The sequence below is a fragment of the Scophthalmus maximus genome, chromosome 21 (genome assembly GCF_022379125.1).
Source record: "Scophthalmus maximus strain ysfricsl-2021 chromosome 21, ASM2237912v1, whole genome shotgun sequence".
NCBI lineage: Eukaryota > Metazoa > Chordata > Actinopteri > Pleuronectiformes > Scophthalmidae > Scophthalmus > Scophthalmus maximus.
In genome coordinates this window covers 531439-551892 of record NC_061535.1, presented here as the reverse complement: position 1 = coordinate 551892, position 20454 = coordinate 531439, and the positions used below count along the sequence as shown (strand labels likewise).

At 39.7% G+C, this 20454-nt stretch overlaps 1 protein-coding gene across 3 annotated transcripts in view; it reads right to left on the bottom strand.

Annotated features, from left to right (window-relative positions):
* The window catches only part of esyt2b (extended synaptotagmin-like protein 2b), a 31847-nt gene that overhangs the window by 3585 nt on the left and 7808 nt on the right, over positions 1 to 20454 (bottom strand). Inside the window, exons 5-17 of one of the 3 annotated variants that reach the window (XM_035619713.2) lie at positions 19900 to 19972; positions 17583 to 17672; positions 15568 to 15623; positions 13221 to 13341; positions 10307 to 10483; positions 10057 to 10139; positions 9584 to 9632; positions 8203 to 8292; positions 7967 to 8062; positions 7145 to 7246; positions 2323 to 2397; positions 1226 to 1312; positions 975 to 1124 (exon numbers count right to left, since the gene is read on the bottom strand). In XM_035619713.2, coding sequence (XP_035475606.2) covers positions 975 to 1124; positions 1226 to 1312; positions 2323 to 2397; positions 7145 to 7246; positions 7967 to 8062; positions 8203 to 8292; positions 9584 to 9632; positions 10057 to 10139; positions 10307 to 10483; positions 13221 to 13341; positions 15568 to 15623; positions 17583 to 17672; positions 19900 to 19972 — 1249 coding nt within the window. Of the gene's footprint in view, positions 1 to 974; positions 1125 to 1225; positions 1313 to 2322; positions 2398 to 5375; positions 5439 to 7144; positions 7247 to 7966; positions 8063 to 8202; positions 8293 to 9583; positions 9633 to 10056; positions 10140 to 10306; positions 10484 to 13220; positions 13342 to 15567; positions 15624 to 17582; positions 17673 to 19899; positions 19973 to 20454 lie in introns of all 3 variants that reach the window. The other 2 variants (XM_035619714.2, XM_035619715.2) reach the window with 2 other exon arrangements.

Below are 20454 nucleotides of genomic sequence, written 5' to 3'. Positions count from 1 at the left end.
AAAATGTACCGATCACAGCTTTATTGAAATCAGGGATGTCATGCATTAATCGCTTTTCAATTGACAGCATTGATAATGCATTTAATCTGTCCTGTGATATGGAATTTCATGGTATTTGTATAGTAATAGAAACAGCAGATGCTGAGTAGCTGCTGGTCGCCATCTCTTCAGTAAGGCTTAAAATGCGTGACCCGGACTATCTCAAGAAAACATTAGGGGGCTGCAGAGTAGAGCAGTGGGGCAGGACTGCCCCAATCAGCCTCTATCCGCACTTATTGCAGTTCTTATCTTAGACCATTAGGCGATATCATAAATCTGCCAGCGACAATGGGGCGCTAAATTGAGAACAAATCACTGAAATAACTTTTTTTATTAACCTATACAATAGGTAGCAATATAATCAATGTATGACGCATAAACGTGGAAAATTGTGTACATGGAGAAACTTTGTTTTGGTATGGATGATTTTTTCAGTGGGGCTCTGCCCTACAACATAGTCGCAACCATAGCTCCATACTTTGAAGGACAAGGACCACATGATTAATTAACTATGTGAAGTTACACATTGAGTGAAAAACAAACCTGTTCACAACAAACACATCCTGTGTATTTTCCCACTGTGAAAGCCACAGTTTAAGGGGAACGTTAGTGACTGTGTTCACTATTGGATTTGTGGATGTCTACAACCGCGTCACCCCATTCAATAGTGTAACTAAAACAATTAAAGTCAAAAGTGAAGACTGTGTAAAAATATGAACCAGAATGTATTATTAAGAGCCAGGGAAATAATATTATTTCTTTTATCAATCATGTTTTTCTATCATCCATCTCTTTTCACTTGTTTTACACCTTCTCAAAAATAATTTCTGTTTGAATTAACAGAGCATCTGTCCTGGCTTCCTCTGTCTGAAATGAATAACACTTACAACCATCACTAGTGCACACAGAACCAGGGAGAAGGAAGAAAGTTTTACCCTCAAGGCCATTTTAAGTTTGATGGTGGAGCATGGCCCGGAGTTCTTGAGAGAAAAGCATTGAGTCAGCGTCATGTCCTCCTCCACCAACAGGCTGCTCAAAGGCACTGTCAAGTTACCCAGAGTGCATTTGTGCTTGTCATCTTTTACCTGTGCGTAGAGGAAGAAGATCTGCTCATCAGCAATTTCCACTCTGTGGAGCATGTGCTTGTAAAAAATACATGCTGTCACGAGTCATTATGCAGAATAACCTCTACTTCCATCTCCTGCCTCCTGGGATTGTGAACAAGGAATGAGAAACAATCTTCCCACAGAGGCTCCTTGGTCTTGTATCGGATCTTTATGGACAGAAAGGATTGTTAGTTGTTAATTAAAAGACAGAACTAATTAAAAACACAATTCATCTGGAGAAATTGATTACTCAGTAAAAAGTGCTGTATTTGATTTCAATGTAAAAACGTCACAAATAAGGTATTCTGTAGGCAAGCATCTATTTACCAACCATACCTTACTAGAGTATATGTTTTAATTTTAACGATTTGTTTTATTATTATTTTTTTATTTCAACAATTTTAATTCCATCATTCAACTTAAGACAATAATGTTGTTGAAAATTCTAATCAGCTCTATTGATTCTCCTAAACTACTGTTTGATTTAATTAGTTCAATTAGCCACAATATTGGTTTACATAGAAAAAAATTTAGTAATGTGACAAATTTTTCAGTGTTTTGTTTCTGTACTTTAAGTCTAATCTCAAATGGAGCAGTGACTATGAAGTTGAGGTTTTTTAAACTTTAAGTATGTTTGAGGATGTCGAAAAATTAATAATATACATAAATCTTGTTCAAAATTTTACCATATTATTTCTTTATTTGGTGTAATAACAGTGCTTTTTTTGTTCATTTTCATATTTTTCATTTACATATTTCTATATATTGGATGTTAATAAGGACAAAAGTTCCTGTTATTATCATTGTTATACATCCAGCAGTAAAATCTGCAGGACCCCAAAAAAGGACAACGAATAAAAGTCAGCAAAACACAGAGGTGAAGTTTTTTGCTATTGGCCAAATTACTTTCTATTGTCAGTTTTACAGTCAGAGAGAAGTACTATGGAAACAGGAAGCTCAAGGGAGACGTGTAAAGAGTAAGATGTGTAGTTTAGACTTTAATGTGTCATTATGAGTAAGAACGTGACACATAGTCTGGGAACTGCTTTATTCAATCTTTTCTTGTAAAAATGCTTTTTACATAACCTCATATCACAAATCAATACACCAGTGTAGCGGTACTAAGCAAGGACAAAATCAAAATGTGACAACACTGATTAATAATTTTATGACTCACCTTACTCTCAAGTGTTTTGTGTCCAACAGTGAATTGGACGTAAGGGCTGGGTTCAGTGCTGGTCTTTTTTGCACACTGTTAGAGAATCAGAGAGAGGCGTGTTAGCTGATTCTCCTCAGTGACACACAATGCAAAACCATCAGTAACAGACAATATAATTACACCCAAACTCAAACAGAAGCTTCTTGGGAGTCTTTATCAAGCACTCAATGGTGGAGGAGTCTACTACCATCATGGCAAACAGGGCTGCAGGCAGAGAGGCTACCAAGGAGACTGCCAAGTTGTATCTCCTCTGCAGTCTAATTTTAGTATGCAGAGTTCTGACAGCTAAGTATTATTCAGTATTCCTTACAGAATAATAATACCCTACACATCTACAAGCCAGGGACAATAACAATGGATGGAAAGTCTTAACTTACTTGTTAATCCATCCTTTCATTTGAGGATAGTGCTTAAATTTGACATTAGAATTAAGCTCCACATTGTAAATGCAAGCTGCTTAACACAATCCCACTCTTTAATATGCTACAACTTGAACTGAGAAGGCACTTAGCATAAAAAACATTAACATGTACAGGTTTTTTACATTATATTTGTATTAGTGTATACGGTAGACCTTTGTTTCTTTGTATGGGTTAACTTAATCATAGTTATTGTTCTGCAGAAGGAAAACTGAAATGACAGCTTGTGTAGCCCTAGGCAATTAGTCATAGGTCAAATTCTGCCAATCAAAATTCTAATCTAGGGACCAACAGGGAGGCCAATTAGACTTTCACTAAGGCGAAAAAATTGATGGGACTTTGATTTGTCTGTTTTCCACTCACTCATAAATATGCCGATGTATTTGAATCATTAAAATGCAAAAGTCAAAATGTTTTTGCTGATTCCTTCTCAAGATTTTCATTGTGGTGGTGTAGAATACATTTTGTACTGAAGCTTACACTGGTTTGCACCTCACTGTTGAGTCTAGCCTCAATGACAGAGTCTTCCTCATCCAGAATATTTGCCATTGTTCTCTAAATTTCTCTTCTGATGTCAAATAATGGCAAAACACCCACAAGGAGACTTAGTCACAGAAAGGCAGCATTTTGGTCGCTGGGATAACAGGTAGTTACTGGAAGTATTTATACCAGTTACCCTGTCACGCCAAACAAAACTGACACACGGTGAGCAGTGAGTTTTAACTGATTGTTGGACTAACATTGCACTGAGGGAGTGTCACCATGTGTGACAATGGGAGACTTGAAACGTCCTGGAAATTTTAAAGGCAAGAAAAAACTCATGGCACCTGGAACAATGCGGCAGTTGATGTCCGAGGAAGAGTTTGTGTAACTTAAACGGCCCATATTATGCCCCATTTTACACAAGTTACATTGGTTTTCAGGTGTGTGCACTACATGTCTTTGCCATTCCATGTCAAAACACCTCAAGGATCAAGCCACACAGCACCCTCCTCTTTTTATATAAACAGCCCTGTGAGACTATGGTCGAGTCCAGCGCTTTCCTGCTCACATCTCGCCCCCCTCCCTTCGTGTTCCGCAAAGCTCCGCCTCGCTCCTCCCCGGGTCTGCTGCACAACTACGGCGTTGCGCTGCCATGACAACAGTCGCACGTGACAAGGCACAAACACGATGTAGAGAGACCCGGGAGGCACAGCGAACATGTTCTCCATAATTACCCACAGAGCACAAATTAGGGCTGGGCGATAGAACGATAACGATATGTATCGCGATGGACACGTTATCAATAGAAAATGCGTTCGACAGAACGTTTCGATAATTTCTTTGTCCTCTTTGGAAGAAACTGGAGCAAAGAGTCTAGCTACCTGCTTATTCCCAGCTGTAATAATGTTAAAAGAGACATATTATGCTCATATTCAGGTTCAGAATTATAATTTGGGATATTACTTGGAAAGGTTTACATGCTCTGATGTTCAGTTAACACAACAGTTTCCTCATACTGTCCATTCCTGCAGCTCTTCTTTACAGGCTCTGTCTGAAAACCTTGGTTCTAGCTCCTCTCTCTGTAATCCCCCCCTTCCCAATGAAGCCCAGTCTGCTCTAATTGGCGAGCTGGCCCATTCTGTTGTGATTTGTCAAGCACTTCAAGCGCGTGTAGGAAGTTTTCTCGCTCCTGCTTTACCCAGCTTATTTGGGAGCGTGCCAGAATAGCTGCTAGACATGCTTTAAGCACGTCTGTAAAATGGTGATGTCACCATCTTACGGCAGTATCAGCCAGACTACTGACGGGGTGTTTCAGGAGCTTCAGGAGCAATGTTTTCTGTCTGGAAGAGGAGCTCCACGGACTTTGAGCTTTTTAACTTTGCAGACCTTTACCATTCACAAAAACCTATATAACACACTAGAGGGAAGGGAAAAACTAAAAAAAGGCATATTATGTCTCCTTTAAGTTTTCTCAAGTTGTAAAGCCTTACTGACTGCCTCCTATGCTGCCCATGATGAACAAGTAATGCAGAAATGCTGGCCTGACAAACTTGGATCACTGTCCTGAAAAACTTAACTTTAACATAAGTTCCGACATGATCAACGTCTACACCTGGGAAACACAGTATGGGCTGCTTTGTGTGTTTGCTGAGGTCAAAAATAATTTGACCCAGTTCACCTGTAGCTCATTAGAAATAAGAACATGTGGGGACCATTGTATAAGCAGGAGAATGACAACTTCAGTTTTAATATGAATGCTGTATAAGTGGCCACAGTTTCAATCAACCATACAGATTAAAGACTGAAATTTGTCCTTTCAGGTCAGTAATATCTCAGTGCAACATTAGACTCTTGCATGCACAATCACATGAGCCTGGAAATCATCTATCATTACAAATAAGATGAAAGAGGTGCACAGCACAACCAAGACACAAAACAGACAATGCAACCAGCCACAATCATGCACATTTAAAAAAAAAAAAAGACAATTTACTTTCATCATCATCATCATCATCTTCACAATCACAACGTTGGATGGTGTGCCTGAGTGCCAACACAGGTGAGACACGGGGTGTAATCTGCACATGCAGTCCATTTTTCACAAATTACCTTCAGGGCCTTAAAGACTGAGACTTGCTTCAACCCGTCATAGGTGAAATCTGACAAGTTGCTCTTTAAGCCATAAGGAGATTTGGGGGAGAAAAATCACACCCACAGTTAGTAGGACGGGAGTGATTTGGCATGGTTACGAGGCATGAGAAAAACCCAGACAAATATCAAATATCACTGAAACATGAATGATATGGGTAAAAAAGTAGTGTGAGGGATGGTATTGGTTATGCAGTGGGGAGCTAACAATGTAAACACAGCTCAGAATATTAAGTTCAACATGGAAGACTTGGCCGAGCCAGTTTGTGACAGTGGGACTTTTTTAACAAGCTACAGGCTCTCTGAAGGCATACAGCTATACACTAATTGGCCCACTAATACAGAGAGAGATCATAATGAGCTCTGCCAGCGAGAAGTTTGTTCTGTCCATGTCTGATATTTTAGCCTTGAATTGAGCATCTGGAATAGCCAAACAAGCAGGCATAAGACGCTTGCATGACTGAGTCTTCTGTTTAAGTGTCTGCTTCTTGTTGGTTTTTCTCGATAGCGTACACACTGTTCACTGAGACATCACTTTTTCCAAACAATGAACACGCAGACTGTAACAGAGGCACACTGTCCAAAATGACACATTTAGTTTGTAAAATGCTCAAGCACTCACAAAACATCTTACATGTGCTAAAAAAGCAAAAGTTTTCCTCAAAACTTCACAACTTGTTTTTATCCATTATATGTGCCAAAAAAAGGCAAGCAAGATTATCGCAGCCAAGTGGCAACCCACCATGACATCACCCATTGGTTTGTGAGCTACCATTTTGAAGCCTCGAGTTTTGCATTTTGATCAGCGCCATGTTGGGTTTTTTGCAACTGGAAGTAGGATTGGGGTTGGGTCTGACTGAGAGCTTGTTAACTGCGGCCCACCTTCACCATGATGCTGTATTGAAGAAGACTTGGAAGAAGCGATTGAGGCTATAAACTCTGCAGAAAAATGTTCACTGATGTTATGAATCAAGTGAGAAGTAATTTTCTCATAGACTTCTATAGAAACCGTGGAGTCTCGATCTAATGGTGATTCCAGAGAATACAGGTTTTAAGCACTTACGTGATGGCTTCATTATGTCCATTTTCATATACAGACTATGATCACACCATGAATTAAAGCTGTATTATTTTCTCCCAAGATGATTTTACCAGAGATAAAAATCCGGCTGCACTCTGCCCCTTTTTTTGAGGTGCCCTTTTGAAATACAGTAAAAAAGATAAATTTGATTATTTGATTCTTGTATGCAGGTCTTTATGCGCCAATGAAGTGTCTTTGACATGTAAGACCTACAATGAGCATCTAGACTAGACACATTTGGACATTTAATATGGTTTAGCTTTCATACTCTATTAGTGCACTTAGTGAAGTACTTTTTGTACTAATAACTTGCCTTTGGCCTCTTTGATTCATGTTTGCGAAGAGCAACACAGAGGGTGTAAAAAAGGTTTAAAAGAAAAAGTATGAACAGAGTTGATAAGAGAAGTCTTCTGCTGTGCTGAGGATAAAGATCAGGTGGATCCCAGTCTCATTAAGTGTGCCCAAGCAATCAAGAAAAAATCTAATGGTTATTGGAGACTGCAAAAAACTTTCATTAGATATTACGGTCATGCAGCTAACACATGCCTGGAGATGCACGTTTCTAAGGACGCCTGTTACTGTTCAAGCCACATCATTGCACACTGCTAATGCTAACACCATCGGGATGCAAACATTCTGGTGGACTCACAAGTATTGTTCTATACTCTGAAGTATTGCTCTCACAAAAGACTAGGCCAGATGCTCTCCTCTCACTTAAGTTTCCACAGCCTAAGCTGCCGGTGAAGACACTCTTGGGTAAAGAGGAAAAGAGAGTAAGAGTGATGAGGACTGAGATTGCCAAAAAGTGTCATATTTAAATCCCATTTAGATATTAAACCAAAGGACTTCAGACTCGTTATAACCTTTGATGCAATGACAGCATTTTAAAACTCATTACATTAAAATTCAGAAGGTTTCCTGGAAAGTTGAGGTCTTAAAGATTCAGGGTTCTCATATGACAACAGCTATTTTTTTTCATATGAAACAGAATTGCTGAGCAGTAATGACTAGTTTATTCAACTTGCTAAAAACCTACTGACCCATTGGTGCTATTGGCTACAACCATTATGCACATTTGGTCTTTTATGACTAGGTGTGAAGAAGTTAGGAAGATGAAAATAATGAATCAACTGGTCCTGGCTGTGTGGTTCACTACAAAAAATAAATTTCAGAGAACATAAAAAGCAAACTGATGAACTCACTCAAGTCTGACACAAAGCATGAAACACTATGGTAACAGGGGAGTGAGGCATTGCTGCACATAGACCATTAATCCTTATTTAAACAGGAGTGCTACAATGGAATTTCTTACTAAACTGGTTCAGAGTGTTGCTAAATGTGGTGTGTGTGGGTGGAGAACAAGAAGCCTACATAAGTCTAATGCTATATTTTAGTGCTGAAGGACTAAGCTAAAGTATCAGAACAATAGCATTGCCAACATCAAAACAAAGTGAAGATTGCAGTATCTTACAGGCAGGTTCTTTGCTGAGTCCAGATAGATCACCAGCAGTGCTGACGACAGCCCGTCATTGGCCAGGCTTCTGTCTGCTCGCACACTTCGTAACACCTGATTTGACGAAAAGGACAGCACAGACATAACCCTCAGAGAATGATGACTGACATCTATCAAATGCATAAACTGTGACACACTTCTTTTGCTCTGTTAAAGCAAGAGTAGTCGGAAAATGTTTTTTTTCTTTTGTTTACCTGGTCCAACTTCTCAGGAGTGGAGAGCAGAGACAGCCACTCCAGTTTTAAGTGTAGCTTCCCAGTAGGTGCTTCTTCCAGGTCAAACCACTGGAATAATGTAACAAAACATCAAAGTTTAGTCATTAAAGTACATTAAGTATTAATTCCTTTCTATACTAACACTCCTGAAAACATATATCACATGACATTTCACATTCACTGGGCATGCCATGCACCTGGCGGAGTAAACATGTTGCAGATTGTCTACTCTGCAGTTGCTTATTGCAGAGTTGCTTACTTAGTAAAATACTACGACAGAGAAACAACAACGGTGAAGAGCAGGGGTTTCTTTTCTTGGACCAATGAAGAAGTGGAACTAGTACATATTTAAGTATTTACAACATTTTGTCTTCACTGCTGGTAGTCGAGGGATGTCTGATAAGAACCAATCAGGTAGTGAATATGGGTAACCTCGTCATCGTTTCCAAACTTCTCTAATTTTGTCCATCCAGACTACAACGCTCAACCAGAGTTTTCAAACTAAAACAGATTTCCAAACTTTTCTGTTTTAGGTCCTTGGAAACTCCTGAGTGGTGTGGATGCCACATGGAAACTTAGCAAAAGTGATGTGAAAAAGTAGTAATATGGATATAGCCTAAAGAACAGTTCAACGTTTTCGGAAATATAGTTATTTGCTTAGTGGGTGGACTGACCCGTTGTAGTAGACTGATATCTCTCAGATGCTTGCACACTAAATGAAGCTTAGCCAGAAGAACAAAGTCTAGAAACCACCTACCAGAACCGCAGAAGCTCCCTCATTAACACCTTATATCTCATTGGTTTAATAGTGAACATAAGGGCTGCAGGTAGGCTTATTTTGCAATCTTTGAACAGAGCCAGAATAGGTATTTCCCCCGTTTCAGTCTGTGCTAAGCTATGTGGGTAGCTGTGGCTCAGGAGAAAGAGAGGGTCGTCCACTAAGCAGAACGATGGTAGTTTGATCCCTGCTTCCTCCAATCCACATGCCGAAGTGTCCTTGGGCAAAACACAAGCCCCTGATGGCTGTACCAGCAGTGTATGAATGTGATAGAAAAAGCGCAGCAAATAGGAGCGCTGAATGTGAGTGAATGTACTGTAAAGTGCTTTGGGTAATCGATAAAACTAGAAAAACGCTGTATGAATACTGTCCATCTACCATTTAACTAAGCTAACTGGCTGCTGGCTATGGCATTATATATATATACATTTAGACAGAGGGCTATATATCCTTTCATCCAACTCTGGACAAGAAACCGAATAAGCATATTCCCAATATACTGTTTGTAATTTATAAACTTTGAAAGAATTCTTATTACTCTAATTAAAAGAAAAATTGGATCAGGCAGAGAAAGTGTCTTACCTCATCAACCTTCTGTTCTTTGTGCAGCTCAGTCAAATCAATCATGAGGCTGTGAATAATGACACAGTATTACTTAAATTTGGATGGCAAACAGTAAAAGGACAAATCGCAACTATTAATTGGTCCAGTTACCGATTGACTGCCTTGTGTGGCCAGCGTTGGGTGTAGTGTTACTGCCTTGGGGCAAAATAATTGACTTTGCCCTTGAGCCTGTGGGATAACATCTCCGCTTCACTTTAATTGATGTCTGCTAGCACAGATACCTTCAAAACCTCCCCTCCCTCCAAGGTTTCAACATTGTGTTTAGTTTTCGATATATATTGCTATATCAGATCCTTAGCTTGTCTACATATTGCTGGTCAACTACAAAGAAAGCTTATTCTTAATCATCAGTCTCATTGCTCGGTGCAGCAGGACTTGTTTGTTCTGATGTATGTCTGACAGTATCAGAGCAGAAATTGAGAGAGACTCACCTTCCCAGGAAGTCATCTTTGTCTGGATCCTCATCAAACACCTCAATCTCAAGATGTTGACCTGAGTGCTCGTACACCAGTGCCTGATGAACACAACAACACATTGATGCTTGTTATCCTCAAAGCAAGATTATAAATGTTGATATAAAATTTTGCTAGAATACACTCCAAATTACAGTAAAAGTCGTATTCAAACTACAATATTGTAAATGTTGACCCCAAACTCCAACAGACATTCCAAACTTGTTACCTCGTAAACTTCATTCCATTTGGGATGAAGGCTCTCCTTCACCGTTTTGCTCTGGAACAGCTGGTTGCCGATCTGCAGGACGCCGTATGGGTCAGATTTGCCCTTGATCAGCCCTCCCAGAAATGTATCTTTCCCTTCCAGATCCTGCGCCTCCAAAAAGTGGATCCTCAGGACTCCCTGTGGACACATGCAGAGCACAGCATTAAGGGGAGCCACTCTGAAATAGCAGCCTCTGACATGTCGAGGCCACAGTGGAGTTGATATTACATTTCATACTATTACTGTGTGAGGCTTTATGAGAGAAAACTGTGGCTTGTTACCACAAGTTGTTAGATTAGCCTCTGTATACATGTAAATGTGAAGGGTACAACTTGTGAACTTCCTTTATCTTCCTGGACTGTAGAACTTCCAATAAAACTAGATTGCGCATGTAAATGTATATACATCTCACTAGGGCTGCTATAAACAATTATTTTCATTGTCAACTGATCTGTTAATGCTGTATTCCATTAAGCAATTGAATGTTCATTTAATGAAATCACTGAAATTCCAACTGTAAGTTAATATTTTTTTACATAGTATATTACATTTAATAAACTTATATATAAAAATATGCTCTGCAATAGAGGATAAAAGCAAATGTTCATATTTGAGAGATATATTTTTCAATTTTTGCTTAATTACACAGAAGATTAATTGATTGCCCTTTAATTTTCCGTCAATTAACTAATCATTAATAACCTAACAAGATTCCATTTTAAAGTCATAGTGGAAGAATTACAAGGAAAAATAAAAAATATGTAGAATGATTGTGTCTGTGTACAATGTCTTCCTTCTCCAACCCCCAAAAACCTTTTCCATTTTCTTTACCCTCCTCATTCCCCCTGCTCCCCACCCTTCTTCCAAGCGACTTCGAAACTACTTTGCAAAAAAGATAGACGTCATTCGCTCCTCATTCCCTGTACCTCCTACTGACACTACCTGTCCTTCTCTCTTTCTCTATTCGCTTTTTACCACTCCTTCCTAGTGAGTTACTATCCTTGGTCTTTTCCCACCATTCCACCACCTGTCCCCTTGACCTTATCCTCTCTAACCTTCTTCAGTCTATTGCTCCTGAACTTCTTCCTTTCCTCACCCACCTAATCAATAACTCTCTGACAACTGTGAATCATCTTTTAAAGAAACCCACACTCAACCTATCCGATGTAAAAATGACACACTGGTGTTTCTTCTACCATTCATATCTAAAACACTTGAATGTGCTATCTTCACTCAACTTTCTGCATAACTCCACCAGAACAACCTCCTTGACCCCCAACATTCCGGATTCAAGTCAGGGCACAGAGACGCCCTGCTAGCTGTCACAGAGGAACTCCACACAGCTTGAGCAGCCTCCCTCCCCTCTGTTGTCATCCTGTTCGACCTCTCAGCAGCTTTTGACACAGTGAACCACCAGATCCTCCTCCCCACCCTCCAAGAACTGGGAGTCTCAGACTTAGCACTTTCCCTGTTTGCATCCTACCTCAAGGACCACACTTAAAGGGGTTACTTGGAGATGATCTGTGTCTAAACCCTGCAACTTCAGTAATGGGGTCGCTCAGGGCTCTGTTCTGGGCCCCATCCTATTCTCTTTGTACACCAGGTCATTAGGCTCTGTCATTCACTCACATGGCTTTTCCTACCATATCTATGCAGATGAAACACAACTCATGGGGTCTTTCCACAATCTGAAACCCAGGTGGCAGCACAAATCTCTGCATGCCTGGCTGACATTTCTCAGTGGATGTCGACGCACCACTCAATCTGGACAAGGCTGAGATGCGTTTCCTCCCAGGGAAGGCGTCTCCCACCAAAGACCTCTCCATCACCACTGAGAACTCTGTGGTGACCCCTGCTCAAACTGCAAGGAACCTGCGTGACACTGGACGACCAGCTGTCCTTCACTGCCAACATCGCAGTGACGACCCGCTTCTGCAGATTCATCATCCACAACATCAGGTGGATACGTCTGTTCCTCACCGAGAAGGCGACGCAGGTATTGGTGCAGGGTCTTGTCATCTCACGCCTGGACTACTGCAAATCCCTCCTAGCTTGTCTGCCGACATGTGCCATCCGACCTCTGCAGCTCATCCAGCCCGGTTCGTCTTCAACCTACCAAAATTCTCCCACACTACACCGGTCCACCCTGCACTGGTGGTGGCTCGAATTCGATTTAAGGCACTTGTACCCGCCTACCATGTTGCAAATGACTGGCCCGTCCTAAATCCAGAAAATGGTCAAACCTTACACCCCAGCCCGTCCACTCTGCTCTGCAATGCCAAACGGCTTGCTATGCCTTCACTACGACCGTAGGGAAGCCACCGCTCATCTAAATCCGTCTTTTTTCCATCCTGGTTCCTCAATGGTGGAACGAGCTCCCCATTGACATAAGGACACAGAATCCCTTCAATGCTTCCATTGCAGACTGAAATCTCACCTGTTCAGACTGCACCTTACTCCCTGAAGTTATCATTATAAAAATCTAAATAAGCACTTATGTACTCGATTCTTGCACTTTTGGGCAAATTAATGTAATGTAATTGTAATTGATATCTTCATTAAAATAATATACCATCATCAGGGGCACTGTTTGCACTGAAAAATGCTGAAAGTGTGTATCGTGTTGCCATGGATATAGACAGTAGCAATGTTTCAAAGTTTCATTCTGTTTTAAGGCTGAGTGATACCTTCAAATCCATGAAAACAACTTCATTACAAAAAAAGGAAAGCACTATGAACCGAATCTAGGATTTTCAGCTACTAACCGTGAATTCCCTGGATGGTTTGTAGTTCACCATAAGAACATCGGCCGTTGAAAGAAGCATTATAAACACATGGGAATTAACTGGAAGCATTTTTAAAAATGCATTTGTACCTTTGGCATAGGGAAGCGTAGCTTGGCAAGTTCCACATCCCCGACCAGAGGAATGGTGACACGGTTGGGTAAAACTAAATAACTGTAGATTATATCTTGAATCAGACTGTCAGAGAGGCCACTGTGAGGAAAGGAGGGAGGGTTGAGAGGTGAAGAAAGGAAGATAAAGAGAATGAAGCAATGAATTATTTAATAGACAGTTGGTTTATAAGACCATAGTCCCTTGGTTTATAAATATTCTCCTTTAATCTCAGTTTAGTGCAGTATATTTCTACTTTGCATATGAGAAGATCGTAGGAAAACTGGAGTCAGTCCAAGCATGTTGCTTTTGCTCACCGGGAAACCTCTGAATGTCTATCTGATCCCCTAATGATTCAACATTGCATGATGCACAATGACAGCGAGGGCAGAGCACCACCAAGCTTTTCTTTATTCATTGAGCTGCCGTGGCACAGCTGGAAAATTGCAATCAAGAACTATAATTACTAGCTGTCATTGTGTTGGTCCCCCACTTTGGTCCAGAAATATCTCTAAAACAACTATTAGGTGGATTACAAGACATTGATGGTCCCTGAAGGATACATTTTAGATCACTTTGGTGATATGTTAATTTTTCCTCTAGCACCACCATCATTACATCTGCCAAGGAGGATATGTTTTCATCCCTGACAGTTTGTTTGTTAGTTTGTGATTTATTTATTTATCACCAGTATAACACAAAAACTACTTAACATATTTCCACGAAACTTGGTAGAAGGATGGGGCATGGGCCAAGAAAGAACATATTAAATTCCTGGATCTGGAAAATCGGGCAAATCCAGGAATTTCCGTATCACTTCTTTAACATTGCGAGAGAGGGTATTTTTTTTACATATTGACTCAAAACAAAATTTATGGATCTTGATGCTAAGGGGAGTGTTAGGTCTTTGGCAGAAGTATGATTTCTCCTGAGTGCCCTTCTAGTTGACACTTTAATTAGTGAGATGTCAAAGCAAATATTGAATAAATTGCCATGACATTTGGTAAACACATTCATGTTCCCTATGGGAGAAATTTTAATCACTGTTCCTCCAGTGCTCTCATCAGATCAAAATTTTAATTTGGTCAATATTTTGGTTCATGATTAAACAACCAAACAACATCCCATCAGCTCCAGCTTCAGTGCTAATTATCAAATGTTAGCAAGCTAACACACAAACCTATAGGAGAACATTATACCTGCTAAACCTGCATTGTCATTGTGAGCATTTTAGTAAGCTGAAATAAGCATTTAGCCCAAAGCAATGTCCTGTCCAAGCACAGTGTCACAGAGCTGCAGGCACGGCTGCAAATACTTAATCTTTTTATTATTATGATTTGTAAAACAAAATAATCAGTAATGACATATTGCAACATATATATAAACAAGTAAGGCACAGAGTATGTTGCATAACAAAAACAGCGTTTAAGAAAGGCACACTGGGAAAGCCATCAAGTAGGTAGCTGATGTCGGTCTGCAGCTGGAACCTCAAAAACCAAAGCAGCCACTCACACAAGCACGTGTTCACACAAACACACACATACTGCATTGCACAAGCGACGCGGATCCATTACACAACCAATGAGCTCTGCCTGTGTCAATATTTCTGCCCTCACCAGCAGGGTATAAGACACGCAGATTTAATCTCAGACAATCACATGCAGCACTTATGCAAGTGTCGCAATATTTAGGGTGTAAATGATGTAGGAACCACTCAACACAGCAGCGAGTAATTGTGTTGGGCAGTTGGCAACTCTTAATCAACTTTCATTTGATTGCTGCTCACCCCATACAACAACCCGAGTCTACCAACAGCACATTACCTGTTTAAGCCCAGTTAGATCAAGAAACGATTATCTTAATCTGGTTATTCACAGTAATGTGGACATAAAAACATATATCCAAAAGATCGCATTTTGTATGATTTCAGTGCTTTTTTACAGAGTGCCTGAGGGAGAAAAAAAACAGTTTTACCTAAATCACCCATTTCATTTTCTTTAAAACTTTGAGATATGGACGTCAAAGTGATTGATAAGTGAAGCTGACATTGAATCCATCCCTAAATCCCAAAACATGCTCAGAATATACTTAAAATATATAATTTTGGAATGGTAGAATGTGTTCAAAATGATTCACAGTAGATGGTTCCAACTATGCAGTAATGCACAAGTGATTAATGGCATGAAAGAAAAGTACGCATGTGTCCAGGTTCCTGAAACCAGATGCTACAAACCTCCTACCTACTCAAATCTTTTGAAATCTCAACCCTCACTCAGACTCAAAGACACTTTCTTGATAAGCAGGTCAAGCCAGTTTTAATTGACTTACTTGAGCCCTGGAATGTCCAGCAGATTCGTGAGGCCGGTCCAATTTATGTCCAGAAGCTAAAAGAGCAAAAGATTTTTTTATTTCATTCAATTCGCCAGTCTCAGTGAGAGTAAGATCTCTTCTACAACCTGAGACCTGAGAACAAGAAAATACCATAGAATAAAACAAAGTCATCACAATTATACAATACAACACACTAGTCTTGAGAGGAGAGCGCACCAGAGACAGTGGATGATGTGGATGATGAATTCATCCCAGCACTTAACTATATTGTTTCCTGCCCCTTGTGCTACATTTATCACTTAGCTTCTTGTTCTGGCCAACAAACCCCACTGATTAATAACAGCAGAGTCAAACACAAATTGCAGCAAAACAATATAAATCAACATTTTTTGTGGAAAACTTTCACTTCTTAACCTACTGTAAAAAAACTGTGACTTATTCTGTCTGGTGTTTATCTCACTGTTTGGCAGTAAATTGTAAGTAAAATATAAAACAACATCTTTTCTGGCCTCATATATTTGACAGGACAAAAAGCATAAATCATTCTATAGAAATGAATACAATAGCACCTGCTGCTAAAATATTTACGAGAGCAGGATCAGTCCAGTGGAGTCTGAAGCAATTTTCTATGGTATCATCAGTACTGACTTAAACAAATTATTAAAGAGTCAAAAACTATTCTCCAGTTTGATTAATTTGGCATCTTATATCTGGAAAAGGGAAGAGGTGTGTGTAAGAAGCGTCAGCTGAGGCCTGGGATACAGACGAACAGATCCAACCCCTCAGTAAGCTTTGATCTGCCACTGGCTCCAAGCTGAAGGAATACTGTTTTCTTAATGAGCCTTTCCCACCCTACTTTTCGGCCACGTTGCTTACACTGCAGCAGATGCACTGAACTCTGCAGGGAAGAGGCTGGCAAACAAAAGCCAAATGAATACAATATCGCAATACAATATGTTTCATCTGTACGAAAAGAAAAGTAAAAACATCCCATTAAGTCACTGCAATGGATTTTTATTTAATCCAACACGAGTCAGGCTTATAGCTGTTTCTACTTGTGTCAAGTGTTGTAGCTAAAATGAACAAATGCTGGCTGTAGCTTCATATTGGGTGTACGATATAAGAATGGTATCAGGCGTACATGTGATCATTTTTGGACATTTGATTGAATAATAAAATAAACAAAAAAGTATGAATACATTCATACTGTTAATTAATCATACATAATTTATGATATGAGTGGTCACAATAGATATCCTCCACTGTTGGACTCATGAGTCATCATATAAAGTGGAAGATCTCTTTAGCAATGTGTGTTACATCTTTTTATTTACACTGAGTCGCATAAGTGCAATCTCACAGCCAGACATGGCCAAGACCTCTCATGGTGTGGAAATGTTTCATTTGGCACTCAGGATCAGGCTTTGTATGGCTCCCTGACGGAATGATGATGAGTTATTGGGATTCCACAGAGTTGCTATTTTTTCACCCACAGGAAATTGTTTTTGTACGTTTCTGTCCTTCCTTTTTACCAATTATATATCCCCTTGTCCAGAAGCAGGGAGAGTATTTAGATGCATGTGTGATGTTGTGCATGTGTATACATGTGGGGCTGCACTAACTAGTGCTGCTGTCTTCTCACTTCAGCTTCCTACAGTTACATCTTCACTGTGAGCTGAGTGCCTGTTGTAGAGAAATCTGCCAAATGGGAACAGGAATATTAATGGCATGATGTGCACTGAACAATATTGGACATGCAACTGGCATTGTGAAACGCATTGTGAGGTGATAGTAGATTGTTTACACTATAAGAGCAAAGATAATGTCGATAGCAATGCCAGCAAGTGAAAAAACTGGTTGAAATTAAACTAGACGTCAGGGCTGTGAAATGTAAGGAATACATCATACTGTATTTCAGGTGTAATTTGACCAATGGAATTATCGTTTTGAGTCAAATTCATGTCCACCATTCCAACCTCCTTTTGTTTCAAAATCTCATCATCTGGACTTACGGGCTTCTTGAGGAAGAACAGAGACAGTGCTCCAACAAGAGGCATATCACCCAGCAACGGCTCCATCACCACTCTCAACACACCGTGGATCTATGGAAACAAAAGAGACACATTGACACACATAAAAATATACACAACGAGAGAGGGTGTCAGCACCCATTACTGACACCCTTCTGGCCCTTGACATTCCTCAGTGGTGGAGCCGCTTCGCTGTAGCACATGACAGGTTGTTAACTCGATCACAGCCTGTCTTTACACCTGTCCCATGATGTCCTCCACCTTCTCTATAACACATTATGACAATTATAAGGATGATAGTATTGGAAGTGCTGGATGTGTCATGTGGCCAGCACACAGCTGCTCTAATCCCCAGTAGGGAACAAAGGATGTTTGAATTGTCAATTTGAGAGATTGTTATTTAAATCTGGAAAACTGATGTCAGATAAAACCAGCTTCCAAAATCATATTGACAAGAAGCTGACCAAAAGTTGAACAGTTAAACATGAACGATAGTTTAAACATCATTTAAGTGTAATAATTCACGCAAAAATCTGAAATTTGTTCCTTCTTTGCAGAGCAAATGCCACATTTTACATCCCAGTGATACCTCTAACTTATGCTTGCTTCTAGCTTTAGATAATGCTGGTATAGTGTGTTTTTATTGTTGTATTGACAAAAATGTCTTTAGGAATAATAATAACATCTTAATGTCCTGACAAGCAGGTAAACACCAAAAAAGATGGATCTAAAGCAATAAAAAAAAAATGACTGCAATTTGAAATCAATCCAGAAATGTTATTTATTTGCAGGTTTAACAGGCTTGTTATGTGCAGTAGCTTTGGTAAGTGGACTTCAATTATAGCAGTGGGACAACACAACAGGCTGATATTAAATACATAATAAAATATTGAATATCACTCAGTGTTTAACCCCACTCCTCACAAAGCCATCAGTAATCTATGCATTAGCTTGTAGTCAAGGGCACCTCCTCTGTGTAACGTAAACCTGCTCAAGTAGCGATGAAGACTAATATATTAGTGGCTGGTAATGAGCTGCAGAGCAATGTAGGTCTCCCTGAGTTACATAATGAGGGCAGTGCGCACGCAACAAATGTCTCCATTGACCTAACAGCACTTGGCCTCCATGGAGGCACACTGATTGTTTTTTCTTCCTTCTGTTTCACTGCTAAATGAACACACAAAAGGAGGTTTTTACTAGGAGCTGAATTATCCGCAGAGCTCTCCTCCGTGAGACAAAGGAACCAGGTGACTAAAACCAGTGAAAACACAGAATAAAGCCATGTAACATGTCTCATAGGGGGTGCAAGTCAAGCTGCCGCAAACTTGTGCTGAGCTTGTTTCTCTAATACCTGAAGGTTCAGAAGTCCATTGATTAAAATCCTTCATCCGGTTAAAATTCATAGGGGAAAAGATCTAAACAATGTATCATAGAAATAATGCGTAAAACCAGATTAAAAGTCAATTTGTCAGAAAATCCCAATGCTGACACACACATAAGAGCATATGACGCCACTGGCAGGTGACCAAATGAAACAAACCATTACTGTACATTGATTAAAATACAGATTCGAAACTAGGTTTTAAAATTGCTGGAAACATCTGGGACACAACTCAACAATCTATATAAATCTAGTCAGTTTTAGACATTGTAATGCGGAAACGTTACATATCACACTTTGGTTAAACTGCTCACAACACTGAGACCTTCAGTATGTAAACTGTGAAAAAGCCAGTAGACACTTTTTTATCAAAGGGGATTGAGCCTAAACATGGTTGGGCATCAGCACTGTAGAGCATTTTATAAAGGCTGTTTACAATTGCACTTCATTATTATTACCCAGCACGCTGACATAGTCGGGAGCACGGTGCTGTTTTCACCACGTCAAATATAGGGACACTAATAGCAATACTTTTAATTTTTATGCTTGTAGTTACTATCTTTATTATAACAAGCCTCATTAGTATGAATACACATATTCCTCCACCACTAAGGAGGTCCAGAATTTAATTTATGCTTTTAGACCAGAGTATGATTAAATTATACACTTATATTGCTAAAAGCTTTTTGCATTTATAAACGTAATAAAAGGTGTCTTTTCCAAACATATTGTGAATTCTGTTATTATCTGCTGTACAAAACAGTCCAGGCAGTGCTGAAAGAAAGTCCGGACTGACCTTCACCTGAAGTCAGTGTCACTTTACGTATATACAATGCTTCTGGTTCCTTTTCTGACAACCACCGGGGAGGAAAAATGTGTGGGATGCAAAACAAGACAGACAAAAAGGTATTTCCTTACCTGGATGCTCTTAATGCCAGCTTTGCAGTAGTAGCGTTTGATGTCAACATCAATCTCTGTGTTGCCAACAAAGCTGAGTGACAAAAATAAAACAGACAAAAAAAGATGCCTGCTTTATAAACACAAACATACATTATAGTGTTTCCTTCAGATGCGACATGACTGGAATTTCTGAGCTAATTCAGTCATTTTAAAATTTTACCCAGTCCTTTGAAGTTATAATTCTTAAGGTGTTCATGAAATCACACACAGATTTTGACAATGATGATGGTCAAGTTTTTTATCAGCAGAAGCTTCACAGAAGTTGCCATTATAAGTGGTGGAGTTACCATGCTGTTACTGTTTGTAAGATCACAGAATGGACAGCATGAAAAATAAAAAGGCCATTAATTGACTGACTTCTTTGTTAAAACAAAGTAAGTTTAACATTTGTCCCGAGACATACAGTATAAACACCTGCTAATGTACTCTGGCAAAGTGCCTCCGTACTAGTTCCCACAACACACACACACTCACACCCACACACACGCGCGCGCACACACACACATACACTTT